The following is a 19,304-nucleotide window of genomic DNA, read 5'->3' as shown; positions in this document are numbered from 1 at the left end:
ACTCCATTAACAATACTTGTATTGGGCATTAAAACTTAGGCTGTATGTTGATTCCACAAGGTGTTACTTGTAACTAACCTGTACCAAAACATTCAAAGTAGCAAGGTTATGTAATAATCTACCTGGTGAATGCAATTCTTTGATTTGAACTTAAGGAGCAGCAAATGACCCAAGAGGCTTCTCCCTCATTTCAAAGAGCATTTGAACAGTCAAGATACCAGAATATGACATTGATAGATTCAAGATACATAAGCATTATTTTGACTGCAGACAGGCCAGAAAATCATTTTTGTGAAAAAATTCTAGACTTAGATATAGATCCTCAGGAAAACAAAGACCACTCAAAAAACTGCGTAACATCCATTGAGCAAGCCTAGATCAGCAATGAACACAGCTAACTTTTCCCTAACCAAAAAAGCAGCAACAAGAATTCTGCTGAAAATGGACTAGGAGGAAATGTTGGAAGGGTTTCAAAGTAATTATGTTTTAGTTATTTTATTATACAATGACAAAATACAAAAGGCATTCTAACTAGAAAACAAGAAAAATCTTTAAGGCTTTGCAACTTCATTTCTCCCTTCATTGCTGCCCCTCCAAGAACAAGTCACAAGATAGTTAACAAGATCAAATTACCCACAAACTTAAATATATATTATGGATGCTACAAGAACTTAAATAGAATAAATGCAATCTTATTCTGTACTCTATGCATTGACAGAACTTTAAAGAAATATTGACATTTTAAATAAAAATCCAAGAACTGTGGATGCTGCAAATCAAATTGCTAGAAAAGCTCAGCAGATCTGACAGCATCTGCTGAGAGAAATCAGCGTTAGCATTTGGATTTGGTGATTCTTCCTCAGAACATTGACATTTTAAACATGGCTCAAGAAAACACAAGTGAAGCAGAAGTCGAAACCATGCCAAGTGCAATTCTCTGAACAAACACTATTCCTTCCACAGTTACCTGAGTTCTATTACTGTCTCAACACTTTCAATCTGCTTGTTTATAGATGGATCCTGTTCAGTGGTTTTCATTAACTCAGTCAATGTAAAAGTTCGACGCTGCAGAGGAACAAAAAGTTAATTTGAAGGAGGACTGGGGAAGAAATCAAGTTTAATGAAGGAACAGTCAATTACAGCCAATACTTATTTTCTCCACAGTACAGAATTTAAGATAGGAGTAGAAAATATTGTAAATATATTGAAGGTCTTGAAGTATTCAGCAAGTGGCAAGAAATGATAAACAGTACCGAAAAACTTAGCAAATTAATCATCCCATCATTAAATAATCTGAAGGGTTGACTTATTTCTTGCAGAAATAATGTTGGATTTGGACACAAAACTAAAATCATGACTGGAATATTCTGTCCCCAGAGATAAGTTTGAAGGGAGAAAGGGTGATGGCATACTCAAACACTACCAGCTTTTAGACTCCAGTTGTGGGGAACATGGACCATGATTAACCTTCCCACCTCGCCACACCATTAACCAAGGCCCTTAAAATGACCAGTTGAAAAAAGATCACTGAAGGGCCTCAGCCAGGAGACCACAAGATACAAGAGTAGAATTAAGCCATTCAGCCAATTGCAACTGCTCTCCCATTTGATCATGGCTGATGGCTGCAGTTGCCTCAAGCTCCCCTTAGTATGCTCCTTCTTTGGGAAGAATTTCTACTGTGCTTCCCAGATTACCCATGGAAATTCCTACCATTGCTGAATTGTCTTTCCTTCCTTGGAAGGTCAGCATTCCTGGGAATTAATTAAGCTGATGAGGCATCTATTTCTATGCAGGGCACACAAGATGTCACTGTGGGAGTGAGGGTTCTTTAAAGAAAACAAAAAGCCTAATGAAGGGCTGGACATCAGGCAGAGATGAGCTTGCCAGGTGCCATTCCGACTCCCTGTACCTGCAACTCAAACCTTAGGGAAATGTTGGAATGGGTTCTGTCCTGGGATCTGAGAATTCACAAACTCTGGGGTGTTTTTCCTCGCAGCATTCACTTCTGCAAAGCCTACAAGCACCAGATCTCTGGCCAACGCTAGTTGGGACTTCCAACTGCAGGGCTTGGATTCCTGTGACTGAAGTGTGGTTCAGCAAGCCTTCCCTGTGACAGCAACAAAAAGGTCTCTTCAAATTGTCCAAGTAGCATACAAGAACCCAGCTGCCTCCACAAGATTCCTCCCAAATGTTCTAAAAAGGCTGTTATTTTATGCCTTTGCAATCTTAAAATTACTGAAGGCTCCTGGACCTCGTCAAAAGTTAAGGAAGTGGCCAAACACAAGGTTGTATCTCTGAAATAAAAATTGGCTTAGCCTTTGTGAAAGATTGGTGAAGACTTACCCGGAGTTTGGGTGGTGGATGGTGGGCTTCTTTCTTCCCTACTAACACAGACAACTCATGTGCCAATATCTTCCGGTCATCCAGTAGGGAGTTCAAGTGACGACGAGCCTCCTCTATACTCACAAGTACTTCCAACTCATTGACTAGCCAACTCTGCCAGAGGTATAAGACGACAATTAAAGGAGTATTCTCTACACAAAGCATGCATCAAAAGGAGTGGTCATACAGTGCGCTGATCAAGAAAGGAATAGAATACTAAAATTAATTTGTAGAATAACTGGCAGACACAGACAGTAACATTGAGTCAGATAAGGAGTTCTTCAGAACTGATTCAGAGGAGTGCAGTTGTTTACTACTTTGCTCTTCCAACAGTTAAATGATCAAAGATATTAGGAAATGTGAAGCCAGGGGGAGACTACAACAGTGGCAATGTTTCTGGATAATAAATGCACCTCAACATCTGCAACTTCAGTGATGGTTAAAATAATACGTTTGGCTAGTCTCCTACTACAATCAAGTTATGAATCCTTACAAATTGTGTAAATTAAAAATCCTCAGACAAACATTTGGCATCCTTATCTGGTCTACACTACACTGATTCATAGCGCCATTGATGCTCAACATTTTGCTAAAATAGCAAAGAAAGCCAAAATAAAAAAAAATCCAACCATGAAAAAACAAATAGGTATTGAACTAAAGCACCAGAAACAAAGTCTATTCAGTCAACCTTATAAAGGCCTGCTCACCAACATATGGAAACAGGTGGCAATTTTGGCATAGATGTTACAAAATAGGTTGCGCTGTTGCTCAACTGCTCTATACAGGTACAAAAGCAGTCAACATGACAACATCGCAGACACTTTCATTAGCATGCCTCATTTCCTACGCACCAAATGGATAAACTTCAAGATGGTGGTATAATAATGAGATAACCGTTGTCCGTAGTGTTAGGTAAGGGGTACATGTAGGGGTATGGGTGGGTTGTGCTTCGGCGGGTCGGTGTGGACTTGTTGGGCCGAAGGGCCTGTTTCCACAAAAAAAAATACACAAAAAAGGGGAATCTATCAACAAAGACTGCATACTCAAACTACTGGACTTGTGCCTCAACACACTTCACATTCAACAACCAAATATATGAACAAATCAATCAACTGCACACCCATGGGCTCACCCATCTCTGGACTCATAGCGGAAGCTATAATGCAAAGATTAGAACAAACAGTCTTACTGCAAATTCAACCCAAACTCTGGGTCGAATAGATTTAGATTTAGATTAGATTACAGTGTGGAAACAGGCCCTTCGGCCCAACAAGTCCACACTGACCCGCCGAAGCGAAACCCACCCATACCCCTACATTTACCCCTTACCTAACACTACAGGCAATTTAGTATGGCCAATTCACCTGACCCTGCACATCTTTGGATGGTGGGAGGAAACCGGAGCACCCGGAGGAAACCCAAGCAGACACGGGGAGAACGTGCAAACTCCACACAGTCAGTCGCCTAAGGCAGGAATTGAACCCGGGTCTCTGACGCTGTGAGACAGCAGTGCTAACCACTGTGCCACCGTGCCGCCCGTAGTGACACCTTTGTAATCATTAAAAACACAAATAGAAAGCACACACTGGATCATCAATGCCACACTCACAGGAACCCAATTCACGAGAGAGGAAGAAAAGGACAACAAACAGAGAACACCGAACGGAGAATTCACCAGAGGTATACAGGAAAGCCACACACACAGGCACAGAGACAGACCAAGTCCTGAACTACGAAAGCAACCACCCCAATACACAAAAGTTGCATCAAGACACTGTTCAAAAAAGGGCCACAACACACTGCAGCACACCAGAACTGCAAAAAGAGGAACACCACCTCTACAATGTATTTGCCAAAAATGGATATGGAAATGTGTTGCTGGAAAAGCGCAGCAGGTCAGGCAGCATCTAGGGAACAGGAGAATCGACGTTTCGGGCATTAGCCCTTCTTCAGGGCTAATGCCCGAAACGTCGATTCTCCTGTTCCCTAGATGCTGCCTGACCTGCTGCGCTTTTCCAGCAACACATTTCCATCTCTGATCTCCAGCATCTGCAGACCTCACTTTCCCCGCCAAAAATGGATACCCCTGCAATTTCATCAACAGATGCCCAAGGGAAAGACAACGGAATGAGGACATGCCACAACCCAAAGGACTAGCCACGTTACCATACATCCAAACATTTCTGGACTGACAGCCACACTACTACGACCACTAGGACTCATAACAGCACACAAACCAACAGCCACTCTCAGACAACTCACCAGGACAAAGGACCCGATATCCAGCATGAACAAAAACCAACGTAGTGTACAAAGTCCCATGCAAGGAGAAAGTGAGGACTGCAGATGCTGGAGATCAGAGCTGAAAAATGTGTTGCTGGAAAAGCGCAGCAGGTCAGGCAGCATCCAAGGAGCAGGAGAATCCTGTAGAAGGGCTTATGCCTGAAACGTCAATTCTCCTGCTCCTTGGATGCTGCCTGACCTGCTGCGCTTTTCCAGCACCACATTTTTCAAAGTCCCATGCAAGGACTGCACAAAACACTATAGGACAAACAGGAAGACAGCTAATGATCCATATCCATATCCATGAACACCAACTAGCCACGAAATGACACGACCGGCTATCCTTAGTAGCCACACACGCAGATGATAAGCAACATGAGTTCGACTGGGACAACGCTACTATTATAGGACAAGCCAAACAGAACAGCCAGGGGAGTTCCTAGAGTAATGGCACTCATCCACAGATTCAATTAATCAATAAGCACATTGACCTGGACCCAATATACCGGCCACTGCAGCAGACAGCTGGAACTGATGACCAGAAACAGCAGAGACAAACCACTATAAATGCCAGAGGAAACAACACAGAAGCGCTTCACAGAAGGCTCCCAAGCACTGAGGATGTCACCTAGACAGGGGATGAAACGTCTGCAACACAAATTCCCAGCTCGGCGAACAGAACCACAACAACGAGCACCCGAGCTACAAATCTTCTCACAAACTTTGAATGAGATAACCCCAGAGCATCAAGCCCTAAAATTTGGATAAATTATTTTTTTTGTTTTCAAAAAGTGGAAGTCAGATTCAGGTATCCAAGAAAATGTCACATATACAACCTAACATGACGACATCATGTGGTCAGAACATTTGTGTCATGAACAAAGGAGTGAGACCCAACATCTGATCCTCTGTAAAGTCTATGTAACGATGTCTGTCAAAGCAAGCCACAACTAGATGCTAACATTCATATCTAGTTGGAGGAAAACTACTTCCTGGGTTCATCACATCCTATGCTCACATGGGTGGCAGCAGCAGCTTTCATCAGGAGCAGTAGTTGATGCAACAGTAAGTCTGCAGCTCCTACAAATCCCCCAACAGTGAAAACCATCTCTCTATCCAGCAGAAAAAATAAAGTCCTCAAAGTAAAATATTGCAAATCGTTCATTCATTAAGATTGAACCATTCATTGAAGTTTCATTACTCACTACCAAGCTTAGATTGAAATTGAGTTATGAAAATGTGCTACATCACCAGCTCTCCATGTTGTTCTTACAATTATACACTGCCCACCTTCAGAAAAGATGCAATTCCAAGTGCAACTGTCACACCAGGAATTTTCCTTTTGTGTATACACCTACAGCAAATGTTGGCAGTTTACTTGACAAATGAACGCATTTACAGACAATGATGCTGTCCACCTGTTAGCTACATGTTCATTTACACCATAAGAATTAGCTGCAACCTAGGATACAACAAGTCAATTCAGAAGTGGTAATTCAATTCAGTTGGTTTAAAAACAGTTCTAAAACAGTTTGCAGCCAAATGGGATATATTTAGCAACTTGAAACTGGGCAAATGTAATGCAATCTCCCTCACTCTACCATCAAACCAGGGGGATCAACTCCAAGGAAGTGTTAGAGGCATGGCAACAACAGACAGATCCGAAATTGAGCAAGCAACTTAGGGAACCAACACAAGTCAACTTGCTTGCCAAACATCACAAATACTAAAATGAGAGATGGAGCCAAATAATTTAAGAACTAACAGATCAGATTTAAACTTTGCTGTCCTGTCATACCCAGCTTTGAATGAAGGATGACAATTATACAACTCACTGTTGAGAAAGAAAAGGAGAAAAGAGTGCAAACTTGAAAATTCTGTGATCTAGAAGGCTAGTGGATGCCTGGGAATACCACCACTTGCAAGTAACTCCATCACACACCACATTGGACTTAATTCTTTGTTAATATTGGGTCACAAATCCTAGAACACCCTTCATAATAGCACAAAGAGAATTCCGACATTAAAGCTCACCACTAACATCAAGAACATTAGGAATGGGCCATAAATACAGACCTAATAGTCAATACTCATCCCATGAACTATATAAACCTCCGCCATTTCCACCTTCTCCATGAGGATTTCCCCCCACCCCTGCATCCAAGGAATCAGTACTTTTTACATACAATATTTTTATAAAGGGGATAAATTTAGTCATGTTTTAAAAGCAGAAAGTAATCTCAATCCAGACAATTCCTGCTTATAACATTATAATTCTGCGAATTATTGCACCTGTACTCTAGCAGCGGTCCCTTCCATTCCTCTGTTTGATTCCTTGCGTTTCTCAGCAGCATCCTTCTGCCTTTGAAGAGCATCACGCAAACGCTTGTTAGCAGCAGCAGCCTATTAGGAGTAAAGTAAAAGGAAGCCACAGTAAATTATTTGAAATAAACTTTTTAAAAACCTACAGTGGAATCATTGAGCAAGATTTGAAGATCCTTAACAAAATCCAGAATTTTCCTAAAGTTGGCAAATTCCAGAGAAAACAATTCTTTATTGCTGAGTTCTATATACTTCTGAACCCTGATCTGGTAACTTCTATTGTTTCCTGAAGGAGACGACTAAACAGTAGAACATCTTGGCCTAGAAATTAAACTAAGGTGCAGAGCACACCAAACAGAATACCCAGCAAGGGTCGAGTTAATGTTGAATTTAACAAGATGATTTTAATCTCTGGATTCCAATTCTTGACACAACAGTTACATCGAACTTTACAGTGCAGTACAGGCCCTTTGACCCTCGTTATGTCGACCTGTGAAACCAATCTGAAGGCATCTAACCTACACTATTCCATCATCCATTTGCTTATCCAATGACAGTTTAAAAGCCCTTAAAGTTGGCGAGTTTAATACTGTTGCAGACAAGGTGTCCCATGCCTTTACTACAGAGTAAGAAACTACCTCTGACCTATATTGATCACTCCTCAACTTAAAGTTACGTCCCCTTGTGCTAGCCATCACCATTCAAGGAAAAAAGGCTCACCGTCCACCACATCTAATCCTCTGATCATGTCTGTCTCTATTAAGTCACCTCAACCTCCTTCTTTCCAACAAAAACAGCCTCTAGTCCCACAGCCTTTCCTCGTAAGACCCTCCCTCCATACCAGGCAACATCCTAGTAAATCTCCTCTGCACCCTTTCTAACGCTTTCACATCCTTCCCATAATGCAGCAACCAGAACTGTATGCAATACACCAAGTGCAGGTGCACCGGAGTTTTGTACAGCTGCATGAAAAAATTGGCTAAAGTTGAGTTACACTGTGGGCTGAGCACAAAGTTATGCATCTAAAAGCATTTACTCTACATCAGTGCATCCCAAACTTTTAATGTGACTGCAGCCTTTGTGATCCATATTGAAGGGTAGGAGCATTGCTGTGGAATAGAAAGGTCTAAGCTACAGTTTAAAAAAAGCTCACCTTTTGGTAGCTTTTATTGAGACAGGAATCAGACCTCAAAGTACTGTAGGTTATGCTCACCATTGGGAAAGAAAATGTAAGAATTTAGAGACACCTAACAGAAGTTAGCACTCAGTCCAAGCTCAGGGGCAGTAATGGCTACCATGTAGCTCGAAACCCAAAATCTGGCCTGTGGAGTAGTGACCCACAAGTTGGGAAGCCTTGATCGAGACACAGATGGTAGCCATCATAAGCTCACATTTCATGTAACTTCACACTATTACAGGCCATATTCCTCCCGTTCAACAATTTAGAAAACTTGTAACGTCAGAGAGAAAAAGGTCCAAATATATTTTCAGATATTTAATTTTAAAGCTTACTAGACTTGGAAACAATGAACTGGAATCAGAGGACAACCATTCTACATAAAACATTTTATTTTAAGTTTGCATACTTTGAATAAAACAGAGGAAGAGAAGAATGAAAATTAACTTAAATGTGCCTCATCATCTGCACATCTCAATGCTTTACAATCAAATTACTTATTTTTGACAACACTCCATACTCAACAGATAAATGCAGTGGCCAATTGACAGGGCAACAAAGTGATCAGCTAAACTGTTCCAAATGCTGTAGGTCGTGGGACAAATACCAGTCAGAGCACAGACCTTCCATCCATTAAAAGACCGGATGTATGAAGACAAACTCAAGCATCCTCCAAATGCCTCAAAAAGGTATGTAACACTTACTACACATACCCTGGAGGCAGGATGAAACCACACCAGCCAACTTGGTGTTACTGACCAAAAAGTAATTTAATAGCATTAATTTAGAAGATAAATACCATGAATGTTTTAGTTTCTATATTATAGAAGAGAAGGATTCACTCTTCTCAACTACAAAGGACTTGACAAAAGCTAGAACACTCACCTCCTCAGTCTTGCGCCTCAATACATTTGCTTGCTGTTTATAGTTTCGTTCTAATTTCAATAACTCATACTGTCTTTTTCGGTCCTAAAAAAGTTAAACATATTGATCTTGGATATGGCAGATTGGACAACTTCAGCATTCTCTATTTCCCTCATCATCCAAACCAACAAACTGAAATAGCAAACTATGTAGGTGTAGTACTTTTTTTTTTAAAAAATTAGCTTCTTTACTCTGTCATGAAGCATGCATTATTTTAATGATTAATAGAAAAGGTAGGATAAACAGATTAGAAAGTCTTTTGTTACAAGACATATAAAAAACAGTTACAACATTTTAAGTTTGCTAAACAGAAGTAGTATGACGACATGGGGTAAACCCTCCTGCTTAACTTAACCAGCAACACAAGATTTATCCTGTGCAGTAATCTGAAAATTTGAGATGCCAAGAACTAGTTAAAGTAAAAGTAACAACTTTATTTCTTAAAGTATAACAACATATTTACAACTCCTTCCTCTAGTCTATCTTTTACCTTCACCTTCTACAATACTAGTCCAATAATGGGGGGGGGGTGGGGCGGGTTTAAGATTTACCAAAATTCAACTTTTCAAAACCAGCCAGCTGTCAAATCTTCTATTTGGATCTTCCTGTGTCATATTTTCTTCAGGGATTATGCTTCACCGGTCACATATCAACAAAGCTACCTTTAGAGAGCTATTCTCCAGGCAGTCTGCAGAAGTCATTGGCTGGGCAGTTCTCTTCCCAACTATTCAATTCTCCCCAGTTTTATACCCCGAAGCATTGGATGGAGTCATTGGTTTTTAGGAATGTCAATATACTAAATTCAAACTTGATTGGAGTTTGGCATTTTTTTGGGTATAATTTAAACTGATTGGCCTAATTCAAACTGGTTTTTGTCTCCGGGCAACCAGCTATCCCAGTAGCTGGACCACATGTTCATTACAGCTTATTCAGAAGACTAGGTACTATCAGGTAATTCAGATAGCTTTTAACTCTTAAAGGTACAGTACACCCACATCTTCGTAACAGAAAAGATCAGTCAACATAAACATAGGTTTCTTTGCCAAAGGTAGGAGAAATAGTAAAATATCTTTAAAAAGTGTTATGTCTGTCTTTTGTCACATTAGAGGACCAAAAGAAATCTTCAAATGGAAGAAGCCAATCAAATGAGTGACAGGAATTAAAAATTAGAAGGACCAGAGAGAAATTAATTTCACTAAAACTGTAAATTCCCTTCATTTGATTATCTTCATACTTAAGATTTCAGAAATAATGCCTGCAGGAATAATGGAAGCAATATTTTGATTTTTCAGAACAGTCCTTTGGACTGGAAGGTAGAAAGGTAAGAAAGAAAGCAGGGAGAAACTAAACTGGAACCAGTGGACAAGTGTTAGAATTTGAGAATGCTCCCATTTCTCCATATGCCTTTTTACAAGTGATTAGAAAATATTATTGGAATGTTTATGAAAAGGACATCACAGTTGAGAAATCTATTAAGATATTTGAGGGGTAGCAAACAGGGTATTTAACAGGACATCTGAGGTTTATATTTGCATTGTTAGAAGATAATTATTTAGGATTAAAAACATGCTTTAATACAATAATGATGGATGGAATTGAAATAGCATTTTGGGATGTTTAACAACTGGTTAAGTAAAAACACTTGAACAGGATGTGCCATTTGATAGAATGTGATTTTGCAACTATAAGTACTTCAATTATTAGGACGTGATTCTCATTTTGGCTAATGAGTCAGGTGAGCAGAGAGTGTTCATAAACTTGGTTCCATTCTAATACAAAAAAAATGGGAAATTAAGTTGAGGACAGACATACTGACTGCTCAAGTGAGCAACAATATGTCAAGTGAATTGTGAAGAATTACAAGGCTCCTCACTTTGTTACAAAGAATGGAAGACATTTTTAAATAAAAGAAAAACAAGAGAAAAATAAATGCTAGAGGACCTGATCAGGTGTACCCGAGTACTCTGTAGGAAGCTAGAGAAGTGATTGCTGGGCCTCTTGCTGAGATATTTGTATCATCGATAGCCACAAGTCGGAAGACTGGAGGTTGGCAAATGTGGTGCCACTGTTTAAGAAGGGCGGTAAAGACAAGCCAGGGAACTATAGATCGGTGAGCCTGACCTCGGTGGTGGGCAAGTTGTTGGAGAGAATTCTGAGGGACAGGATGTACATGTATTTGGAAAGGCAAGGACTGATTGGGGATAGTCAACATGGCTTTGTGCGTGGGAAATCATGTCTCACAAACTTGATTGAAGTAACAAAGAAGATTGATGAGGGCAGAGCAGTAGATGTGATCTATATGGACTTCAGTAAGGCGTTCGACAAGGTTCCCCATGGGAGATGGATTAGCAAGGTTAGACCTCATGGAATACAGGGAGAACTAGCCATTTGGATACAGAATTGGCTCAAAGGTAGAAGACAGAGGGTGGTGGTGGTGGTGGAGGGTTGTTTTTCAGACTAGAGACCTGTGACCAGTGGAGTGCCACAAGGATTGGTGTTGGGTCCTCTACTTTTTGTCATTTACATAAATGATTTGGATGCGAGCATAAGAGGTACAGTTAGTAAGTTTGCAGATGACACCAAAATTGGAGGTGTAGTGGACAGCGATGAGGGTTACCTCATATTACAACAGGATCTGGACCAGATGGGCCAATGGGCTGAGAAGTGGCAGATGGAGTTTAATTCAGATAAATGTGAGGTGCTGCATTTTGGGAAAGCGAACCTTAGCAGGACTTATACACTTAAATGGAAAGGTCCTAGGGAGTATTGCTGAACAAACAGACCTTGGAGTGCAGGTTCACATCTCACTGAAAGTGGAGTCGCAGGTAGACCGTATAGTGAAGGCGACGTTGGTATGCTTTCCTTTATTGGTCAGAGTACTGAGTACAGGAGTTGGGAGGTCATGTTGCGGCTGTACAGGACTTTGGTTAGGCTACTGTTGGAATATTGCATGCAATTCTGGTCTCCTTCCTATCGGAAAGATGTTGTGAAACTTGAAAGGGTTCAGAAAAGATTTACAAGGATGTTGCCAGGGTTGGAGGATCTGAACTACAGGGAGAGGTTGAACAGGCCGGGGCTGTTTTCCCTGGAGCGAAGGCTAAGGGGTGATCTTCTAGAGGTTTACAAAATTGAGGGGGGCATGGATAGGATAAATAGGCAAAGTCTTTTCCCTGGGGCCGGAGAGTCCAGAACTGGAGAGCATAGGCTTAGGGTGAGAGGGGAAGATATAAGATAGACCGAAGGGGCAAACTTTTTCATGCAGAGGGTGGTACGTAAATGGAATGAGCTGCCAGAGGATGTGGTGGAGGCTGGTACAATTGCAACATTTAAGAGGCATTTCGATGGGTATATGAATAGGAAGGGTTTGGAGGGATATGGGCCAGGTGCTGAAAGGTGGGACTAGATTGGGTTGGGATATCTGGTCAGCATGGACGGGTTGGACCGAAGGGTCTGTTTCCATGCTGTACATCCCTATGATTCTATAAATGTGTACAATGTTCACAAATTACAGAAAGTGTGCTGGTTTAAAAAAAGGGAAGTGGTGAGCTTGTTTTTCTCTCCTCAAAATGGGCTAGAATGCAAGAGAATAAGGAAGTTTTATTGCAAATTATAAAAAGGCTTTGATGACACCACATCACAAATACTGTGCACCCAATTTGTTTCCTTACCCAAGGATGGATAGGTTTGCCTTTAAATGTGCACCACAAAACAAAAGGTATTTGCATTGATTCTTGAATGGGGCAAATATCCCTTACAAATTTTAGAAAATTGAGGGAACAGGTTTGAAACAAAATGCTTCTATAGGGCTTCACCTGGCCCTTAGCCATCTGCCTGGGTTTGAGATGAGAAAATTCAAACAGCTAAGGATATTCAAGATAGATTATTGGATTTTCCTCTTGCACACAAATCAAGGAAGGAAAAGTACAGCAGGTCAGTGGATCACCTGCTACTTCTACTGAAATTAATGTTAACGAGTCTTCACATTATTGCTATACCAGAGGAGCTTGCTTTTTCAACATTGCAGAAAATACTAGAATAGAGTCAGAGTCAGCTTGCTTTTTTGGAGGGGCAAGTTTTTTGGGGAAAAAAGACACTGCTTTTTGTCATTTTTATAAATGATTTGGATATTAATACAGGCAGCATGGTTTGTAAGTTTTTTTTTAAAAAGGAGGACCTAAATAACGGACAATGATGATGATTATTTCAGGTTAGAACGTGATCTTGATCAGTTGGGCCACTGGGGCAAGGAATGGAAGCTGGAGTTTAATTTAGATAAATGGAGGTCTTGCATTTTAGCAAGGCAAACCAGGGCAGTTCTTATACACCCAAATGGTAAAGTCCTGGGGAGAGTTGCCAAACAAAAAGACCTACAGATGCAGGTGCATAGTTCCTTGAAACCAAGGTGTCGCAGATAGACAAGGTGATGAAGGTGGCATTTGGCGCACTTGCTAGTTTTCATTGAGCATAGGAGTTGGCATGTAACATAGCAGCTTTACAGGACATTGGGGCCATGCCTAGGAATGCTGTGTACAATTCTGGTCACTTTTCTGTAGGAAGGATATTGTGAAACCTGAAAGTGCAGAAAAGATTTACAAAGGATGTTGCCAGGACTGGAAGGTTTGAGTTGTAGGGAGAGGCTGAATAGGCTGGGATTTCTTTCACAGCCAGGGTCCTCCCTGGGTGGGGTGTCCAAACAGAGAGGGCATTAGGTTTAAGGGGATAGATTTTTAACAAAAACACTTGAGGGGGTGACATCATCCCACCCCTGAGGCCGGTGCATATATATGGAATAAACTGCCTAAGAGTAATGGAGGCAGATACAATTATAACATTTAAAAGGCATCTGGATAGGTATAAGAACAGGAAGGATTGAGGGAGATTTGTCCCATTTGCCAGCACTTGGCCCAAGGTCCAATTGAAATGTCTGTTCCATCTTGTTTGTGCCAAAAAAAGGTTGGGTTCTGTGCTGTATGACTATGAAGTTCTTTAAAATTTCACAACAAGAGGCTCTTGACCTAAAAGAGCAAGATAGAGAACAATAGCTCACTGAAAAACGAATGCATTACACTCGTTGGAAATGAAATAAAAACTGGATGACATACTTCCAAAAAACAAGTGCTACACAAAAAAGGTTAATACACATGGCACGATCACATTAGAAATAATTAGATTGCTGGTTAGCCAATCCACTTTCCAAAGGAGAGTTGGGATAGACATGGCAAGCCGTAACGAGTGGGGCAGGTTCAGTCCTCAGATCCCAACTACCTACAATCTATTAAAAACTGATTTGGATGTAGGACTAGAAGGTACAATAGCCAAATTGGCAGATAACATTTTTCCTATCATCTTTTTCAGTGTTATGAAGAACAAAGAAATTTATAAACTGAAAGGGATGGATTAAGTGAATCGGTTAAAAAAAATTACATGAAATTTAATGTGGACAAAAAGCATGAGGTTTAGAGTTCTGCTTGGAATAATAAAACAGCATTTACTATTTAAATGAGAGAGAAAACTTCAAAATGCTTGAGCAGAGAGATCTGGGCATCCTCATACACAGGTTGCAGAAAACTAGTATGCAGGCACAGGTTTTTAAAAAAGTGCATATGGATTTTTGGCATTTATAGCTGAAATAATGGAGTATTGAAAAGTTGAGAAGCACTCATGCAATTGTACGAGGTATTGGCGAGACAGCATCTGGAGTACTACACTATTGTTCCTCAAATAAAAAAAAGGACCCAAAACTATTGTATTAGTTCAGGGAAGATTCACTCAATTTCCAGAAAGGAGGCGCTTGTCTTATGAGACACAATTCTAGGCCAAAAACTACCCAGTTTAGAAGATGACAAGTTATATTTGGGGAGAAATAAGAGTTGCAAAAAGAGATTGACAAAAAGTAGATGTAAGACAGATGTTTCCCCTTAAGGGGCAGTCTGGAATGAAAGGTCATAGTTTAGCTTCATGTTAAAGTTAAGTGGTAGTAGATTTAGAGAAGAATGGTTTATCTCATTAAGATCGGAATTTGTGGAATTCACTATTGTGGTATGCAGTGGATGCTGGGACACTGAATAAATTTAAAAAGGAGATAGACATATTTTAATTAGTTAAGGGATTATGGGGAGTGGACAGAAAGAGTTGAGGCCAAGGATTGGACCAGCCATAATATTAAAGTAAAGTGAATTTGCTCACTCCTGCTTATATACTAGTTTTTGACTGCGTACAGTTATTGCAGCCAAAGCAGATCAAACGTTTTAAAGTAAATTTCAGTTGGTAAATCCCAAGTGTTCAACTTAACCAAATTTAAAAAGTATCACAAGCAAAAGGTCTTACTTTCTCCTTAAGTTGCAGGACCTCCTTGTCTTTTTCTGCTTTCCATTTACGAGACTTTTCAGCTTCCTCTCTCATTTGTCGCATCAGCTGAACTCGCTGATACTTTAGTGCCTACAAGAGAAAAAGAGGCCAGTCTAGGTACCTTTGGAAAAAACACAACCAAATCTTGGAAGAATATATGCAAGGTCCAATTAGATTGGATGAGATTCAGATAAAAAAAATTGGCTGAAATCCAGAAACTTAGCACAAGTATCCCGCATTAGTAAATGAGCATTGTAGAATAGGTCAGATTATATATCAGTTGTTCAGTCCTTGATCAGCACTGAAATTGAAGGTTTAGACATGGCTTGGGGCACTGGCTGTACAGAAAAGAAAATCAACTTTATTCCCATCTCAAACTAGGGAAAAAAAAAAGAAGAGAATCTGAAGAACATCGAACGTGTGCCACAACAAATATTTTAGTTTATGTAAAGGATGCAAAGCCATTTTGGTTAGGCAGTACTCCAAACTATTGCCTGTATTTGAAAATTAGCTTTAGGAAAAATTATGCTATTTTTTAAAAAAAGCACTGTTGAAATCAGAGGTAGAAATGCAAAATTAAATAGCCAAATTAAAACTCAGTTAAACAAGCTAAAAATTGTTTAAGGCAAATAAAAATTTAAAGGTGTTTTATTTTCAGTGTAACTATATATAACTCATGCATGCTGTACCTGAATCTCTTGATTCAACTTATCAACTGTTCCCTCAGTCTTCTCCTTGAATTTCAGCATTTTTGATTGTTCCATCAACTTCTTTTTGAGATTTGTTAATTCAGCCTCCAACTCCTGGAGACGCTTCCGTCGGCGTTCACTAACTCTGCAAACAAATTTTAACCCTTCACTTAAGTCAGTCACTTGATTAAGAATGTCATGTCATTTGCTCCATCCAAACCAAAAGTCAAACTGTTCCTCTTATAACCCAAACAAGCAATTTTGATGTCAAACTATACTTGCCTAAAGGGCTATCGCAAGGGGAATTGCAGCTCAATGTAGCAGGTAACAAAATGGAGGACAGTGTTTGCAGTCTGAGATTAATGAACCAAGTCCAGAAGGTTAAGATATTAAAAAAGGTGCACAACTAGAAAATTAAAATAAGTTCTGAAGAAGGGTCATTGGACTCAAGTGTCACCTCTGCTTCCTCTCCACAGTTGCTGCCATACCTGTGGAGTTTCTCCAGTAATTTCAACTTTTGTTCGATTTCAAACATGCTGCTATTGCCATCTGTTGTGTTATTTGAAAGGAAAATTAGAGTGCTTATTGAATTTGCTGACCTTCACTGGAACAATTCAGTAGACAAGCCTAGGTTAGAAATGAGTGCAAGAGCAAGATGCTGTATTTAAAATGGCAGTGGCATGGATACTTATGAATAGCATAGGAGGTATTTTTCAAAACAAAGCAAAGCAGTCACCTCAAGATACAGCTGGATTCTCTATGCACATGCAAAATATTTCAAGCATGAGAAGCATGCTCATCATGAAGCTAGTCAAATTATGCAAAAGATTCACTTATTACTCTATTTTTAGTTTATGTCAAGGTATAGTGTACCCATGTTGACAATTATGCTTATAGACTGTATGGGTCTCTTGCAATACTAGAGATATTGTCACCAACATTAATGTTATGAATTATGAAGCACTGCTTCCCAAAGAGAATGACAGGTTCAAATTCCACTCCAGAGATTACAGCACATAAAACCAAAACGCAAGTTTCAATGCATGAAAAGCAGGTGCTGCATTACCATAAATGCCATAGTTTGGCACAGACCTTACTTATCACTTTTCAAAAAGGGAATAAGGCATTTGTGCCTTCTTGGCAAAGATTTATCCATTAAGAACGGCTCAACAGCTGGTTGCGTCCTAAAGGATATAGCTGCCAGACTGGAATGCAGCACGTGGGGAGGGAACCAACAAGAGGGAAAAACATACTTAACCTCATCCTTACCGATCTGTTGGCTGCAGATGCATTTGACCATGACAGTAAGAGTCCTTGTGCATAGACCCATCTTCACAATGAGAACACTCTCCACTGGTGGTGTGGTACTATTACTGTGCTAAATGGGACAGATGTTGAATAGACCTAGCAACTCAAAACTGGGCATCTGGGAGGTGCAGTAGGCCAACAGAAGTTATATTCCACAAAATCTGCAACCTTATGGCCTGACAGCCCCCACTCAACCATTACAATAAGGCTGGGGGAAAAATATCAACCCTCAAAGAAGAGTACAGGAGGCCATGTCTGGAGCAGCATCAAGAATACCTAAGAATTGAGGAGTCAGACTTGGTCCACTTCCTCAACCTTCACATGCTGTACCTTCATAACTTACTAAGCAGATTTGTTTGGACTAATCTCATGTATATAATCCCAAGTTTGGAAGAGATTGCATGATAACATGATCACCATTTCCCAGGGAAACACTGTATAAGAGATAAGTTAAATGCACCTAATCTAAAACAGCTTTAATGTCTAGTTCCACAAACTATTGCAGAGTATTTCAACAAAACTCAAACTGCTTATCGACCAGAAAACCAAACTGGCATTTGTGCCATTGTCTGTAAATAGACTTTTTCAAAGCACATGCATTAACATCCAAACCTCAGATTTCCGTTTAATGCCATATATTCTTTTATTGTCTAGGTTGGAAACATACAGGAAAGCAGGGTGAATGTAGCATCCCATGATCAAATTTTCTTGCTGTTCCATTGTTTGCGATAATCTACACACTAATGCAAATTGATATTAAAACAGACAGATTCAGTTTCAAGTTTAAGTATAAGCACAACATTTAGTCTTTTTTAGTGAACTAAAAAACAGGAGAGAGTTAACCTACTTGGTTGCATTGATGTCTTTTTTCGCACCGTGTAATGCTAGCACTAGTTCTTCCTTTTCTTTCTGTAGAGCAGAAACTTGATCCTCAAGTGACTTGATATTTACCTGAATGGAACCATGAATACTTTAGTGAAAGTTTAGTTACAAGAAAACTGACAAATACAAAGCCTCCTTCCCAGAAAAGTATAATAAAACTATAACAATTGAAGAAGGTTTCTCAATATTTTAATGAAAATATTAACCATTATATTTTATATTCTTCCTGACCTGGTACAGAGTGTGCACAGGCTCCATTTCACAATCACCCTGTGACATTTTTCTAGCCAGTTCCTCTTTAAGTGCCAACACTTTATTCAATTCCATCAACTCTTTGGACATCTGTGCATGCCTTAGTGCATGGCAGGCTGTGAAAGGATCAGAATCCCTCTTTTCCTTTAAGCTGGAATTCTCCTGCTGAACAAAGGCCTCAAGTTATTGACTGGATTGCTGCAGGTTTATTCATCTAAAGTGTAGCAACTTTAGTTGACAATGCCTTGCTTTTTGAATCAATTAAGTTATAGAAATCAAGATAGAAACAGCATTGTAATTCTACCTATGAGAATTAGCATGGAAATCTACAAATAGCACAAAAATAAACCAAACTCAAATTGTCAAGCCCAATGACCAATATTTGCACTCTTCATGTGAAGAATCAGGCAAAAACATTGACTGCAATTACATACACATACTTACATGGTGGAATCTCAAAAAAACTGAAACATACTGCTAAACATTAGGTAGTGAAAACTGGATTACTTACATCTACATTTTCATCCCCTTGTTGCTCAAGGTCAATTCCCTCCATTTCCGGTTTCATATTTGTACACTCATTCTAAACAGGCAGAATTTAAAAACAAAATGCTTGGGATCATGTATGAAAAAAAACTACAACTGTCATTTAAGGTTGAGACATTGACAATATTTCTGTCTTCATAGCTCCACTTCATCTAGCAGAAGACATGACTTTTTCAAAAATCCAATTATGC

General features: G+C 39.8%; 1 protein-coding gene across 2 annotated transcripts in view; it reads right to left on the bottom strand.

Moving 5' to 3' along the window:
* Positions 1 to 19,304, bottom strand: part of kif4 (kinesin family member 4) — a 71,592-nt gene that overhangs the window by 19,150 nt on the left and 33,138 nt on the right. The window contains exons 14-22 of one of the 2 annotated variants that reach the window (XM_043704770.1): positions 19,079 to 19,150; positions 18,547 to 18,732; positions 18,281 to 18,384; positions 16,126 to 16,270; positions 15,416 to 15,526; positions 9,050 to 9,133; positions 6,958 to 7,068; positions 2,344 to 2,496; positions 968 to 1,065 (exon numbers count right to left, since the gene is read on the bottom strand). In XM_043704770.1, the coding sequence (XP_043560705.1) occupies positions 968 to 1,065; positions 2,344 to 2,496; positions 6,958 to 7,068; positions 9,050 to 9,133; positions 15,416 to 15,526; positions 16,126 to 16,270; positions 18,281 to 18,384; positions 18,547 to 18,732; positions 19,079 to 19,150 (1,064 nt within the window). The remainder of the gene's footprint in view (positions 1 to 967; positions 1,066 to 2,343; positions 2,497 to 6,957; positions 7,069 to 9,049; positions 9,134 to 15,415; positions 15,527 to 16,125; positions 16,271 to 18,280; positions 18,385 to 18,546; positions 18,733 to 19,078; positions 19,151 to 19,304) is intronic. The other variant, XM_043704771.1, reaches the window with a different exon arrangement.

This window comes from Chiloscyllium plagiosum, chromosome 15 (genome assembly GCF_004010195.1).
Source record: "Chiloscyllium plagiosum isolate BGI_BamShark_2017 chromosome 15, ASM401019v2, whole genome shotgun sequence".
Lineage (NCBI taxonomy): Eukaryota > Metazoa > Chordata > Chondrichthyes > Orectolobiformes > Hemiscylliidae > Chiloscyllium > Chiloscyllium plagiosum.
This window is presented reverse-complemented; position numbering and strand designations above follow the sequence as displayed.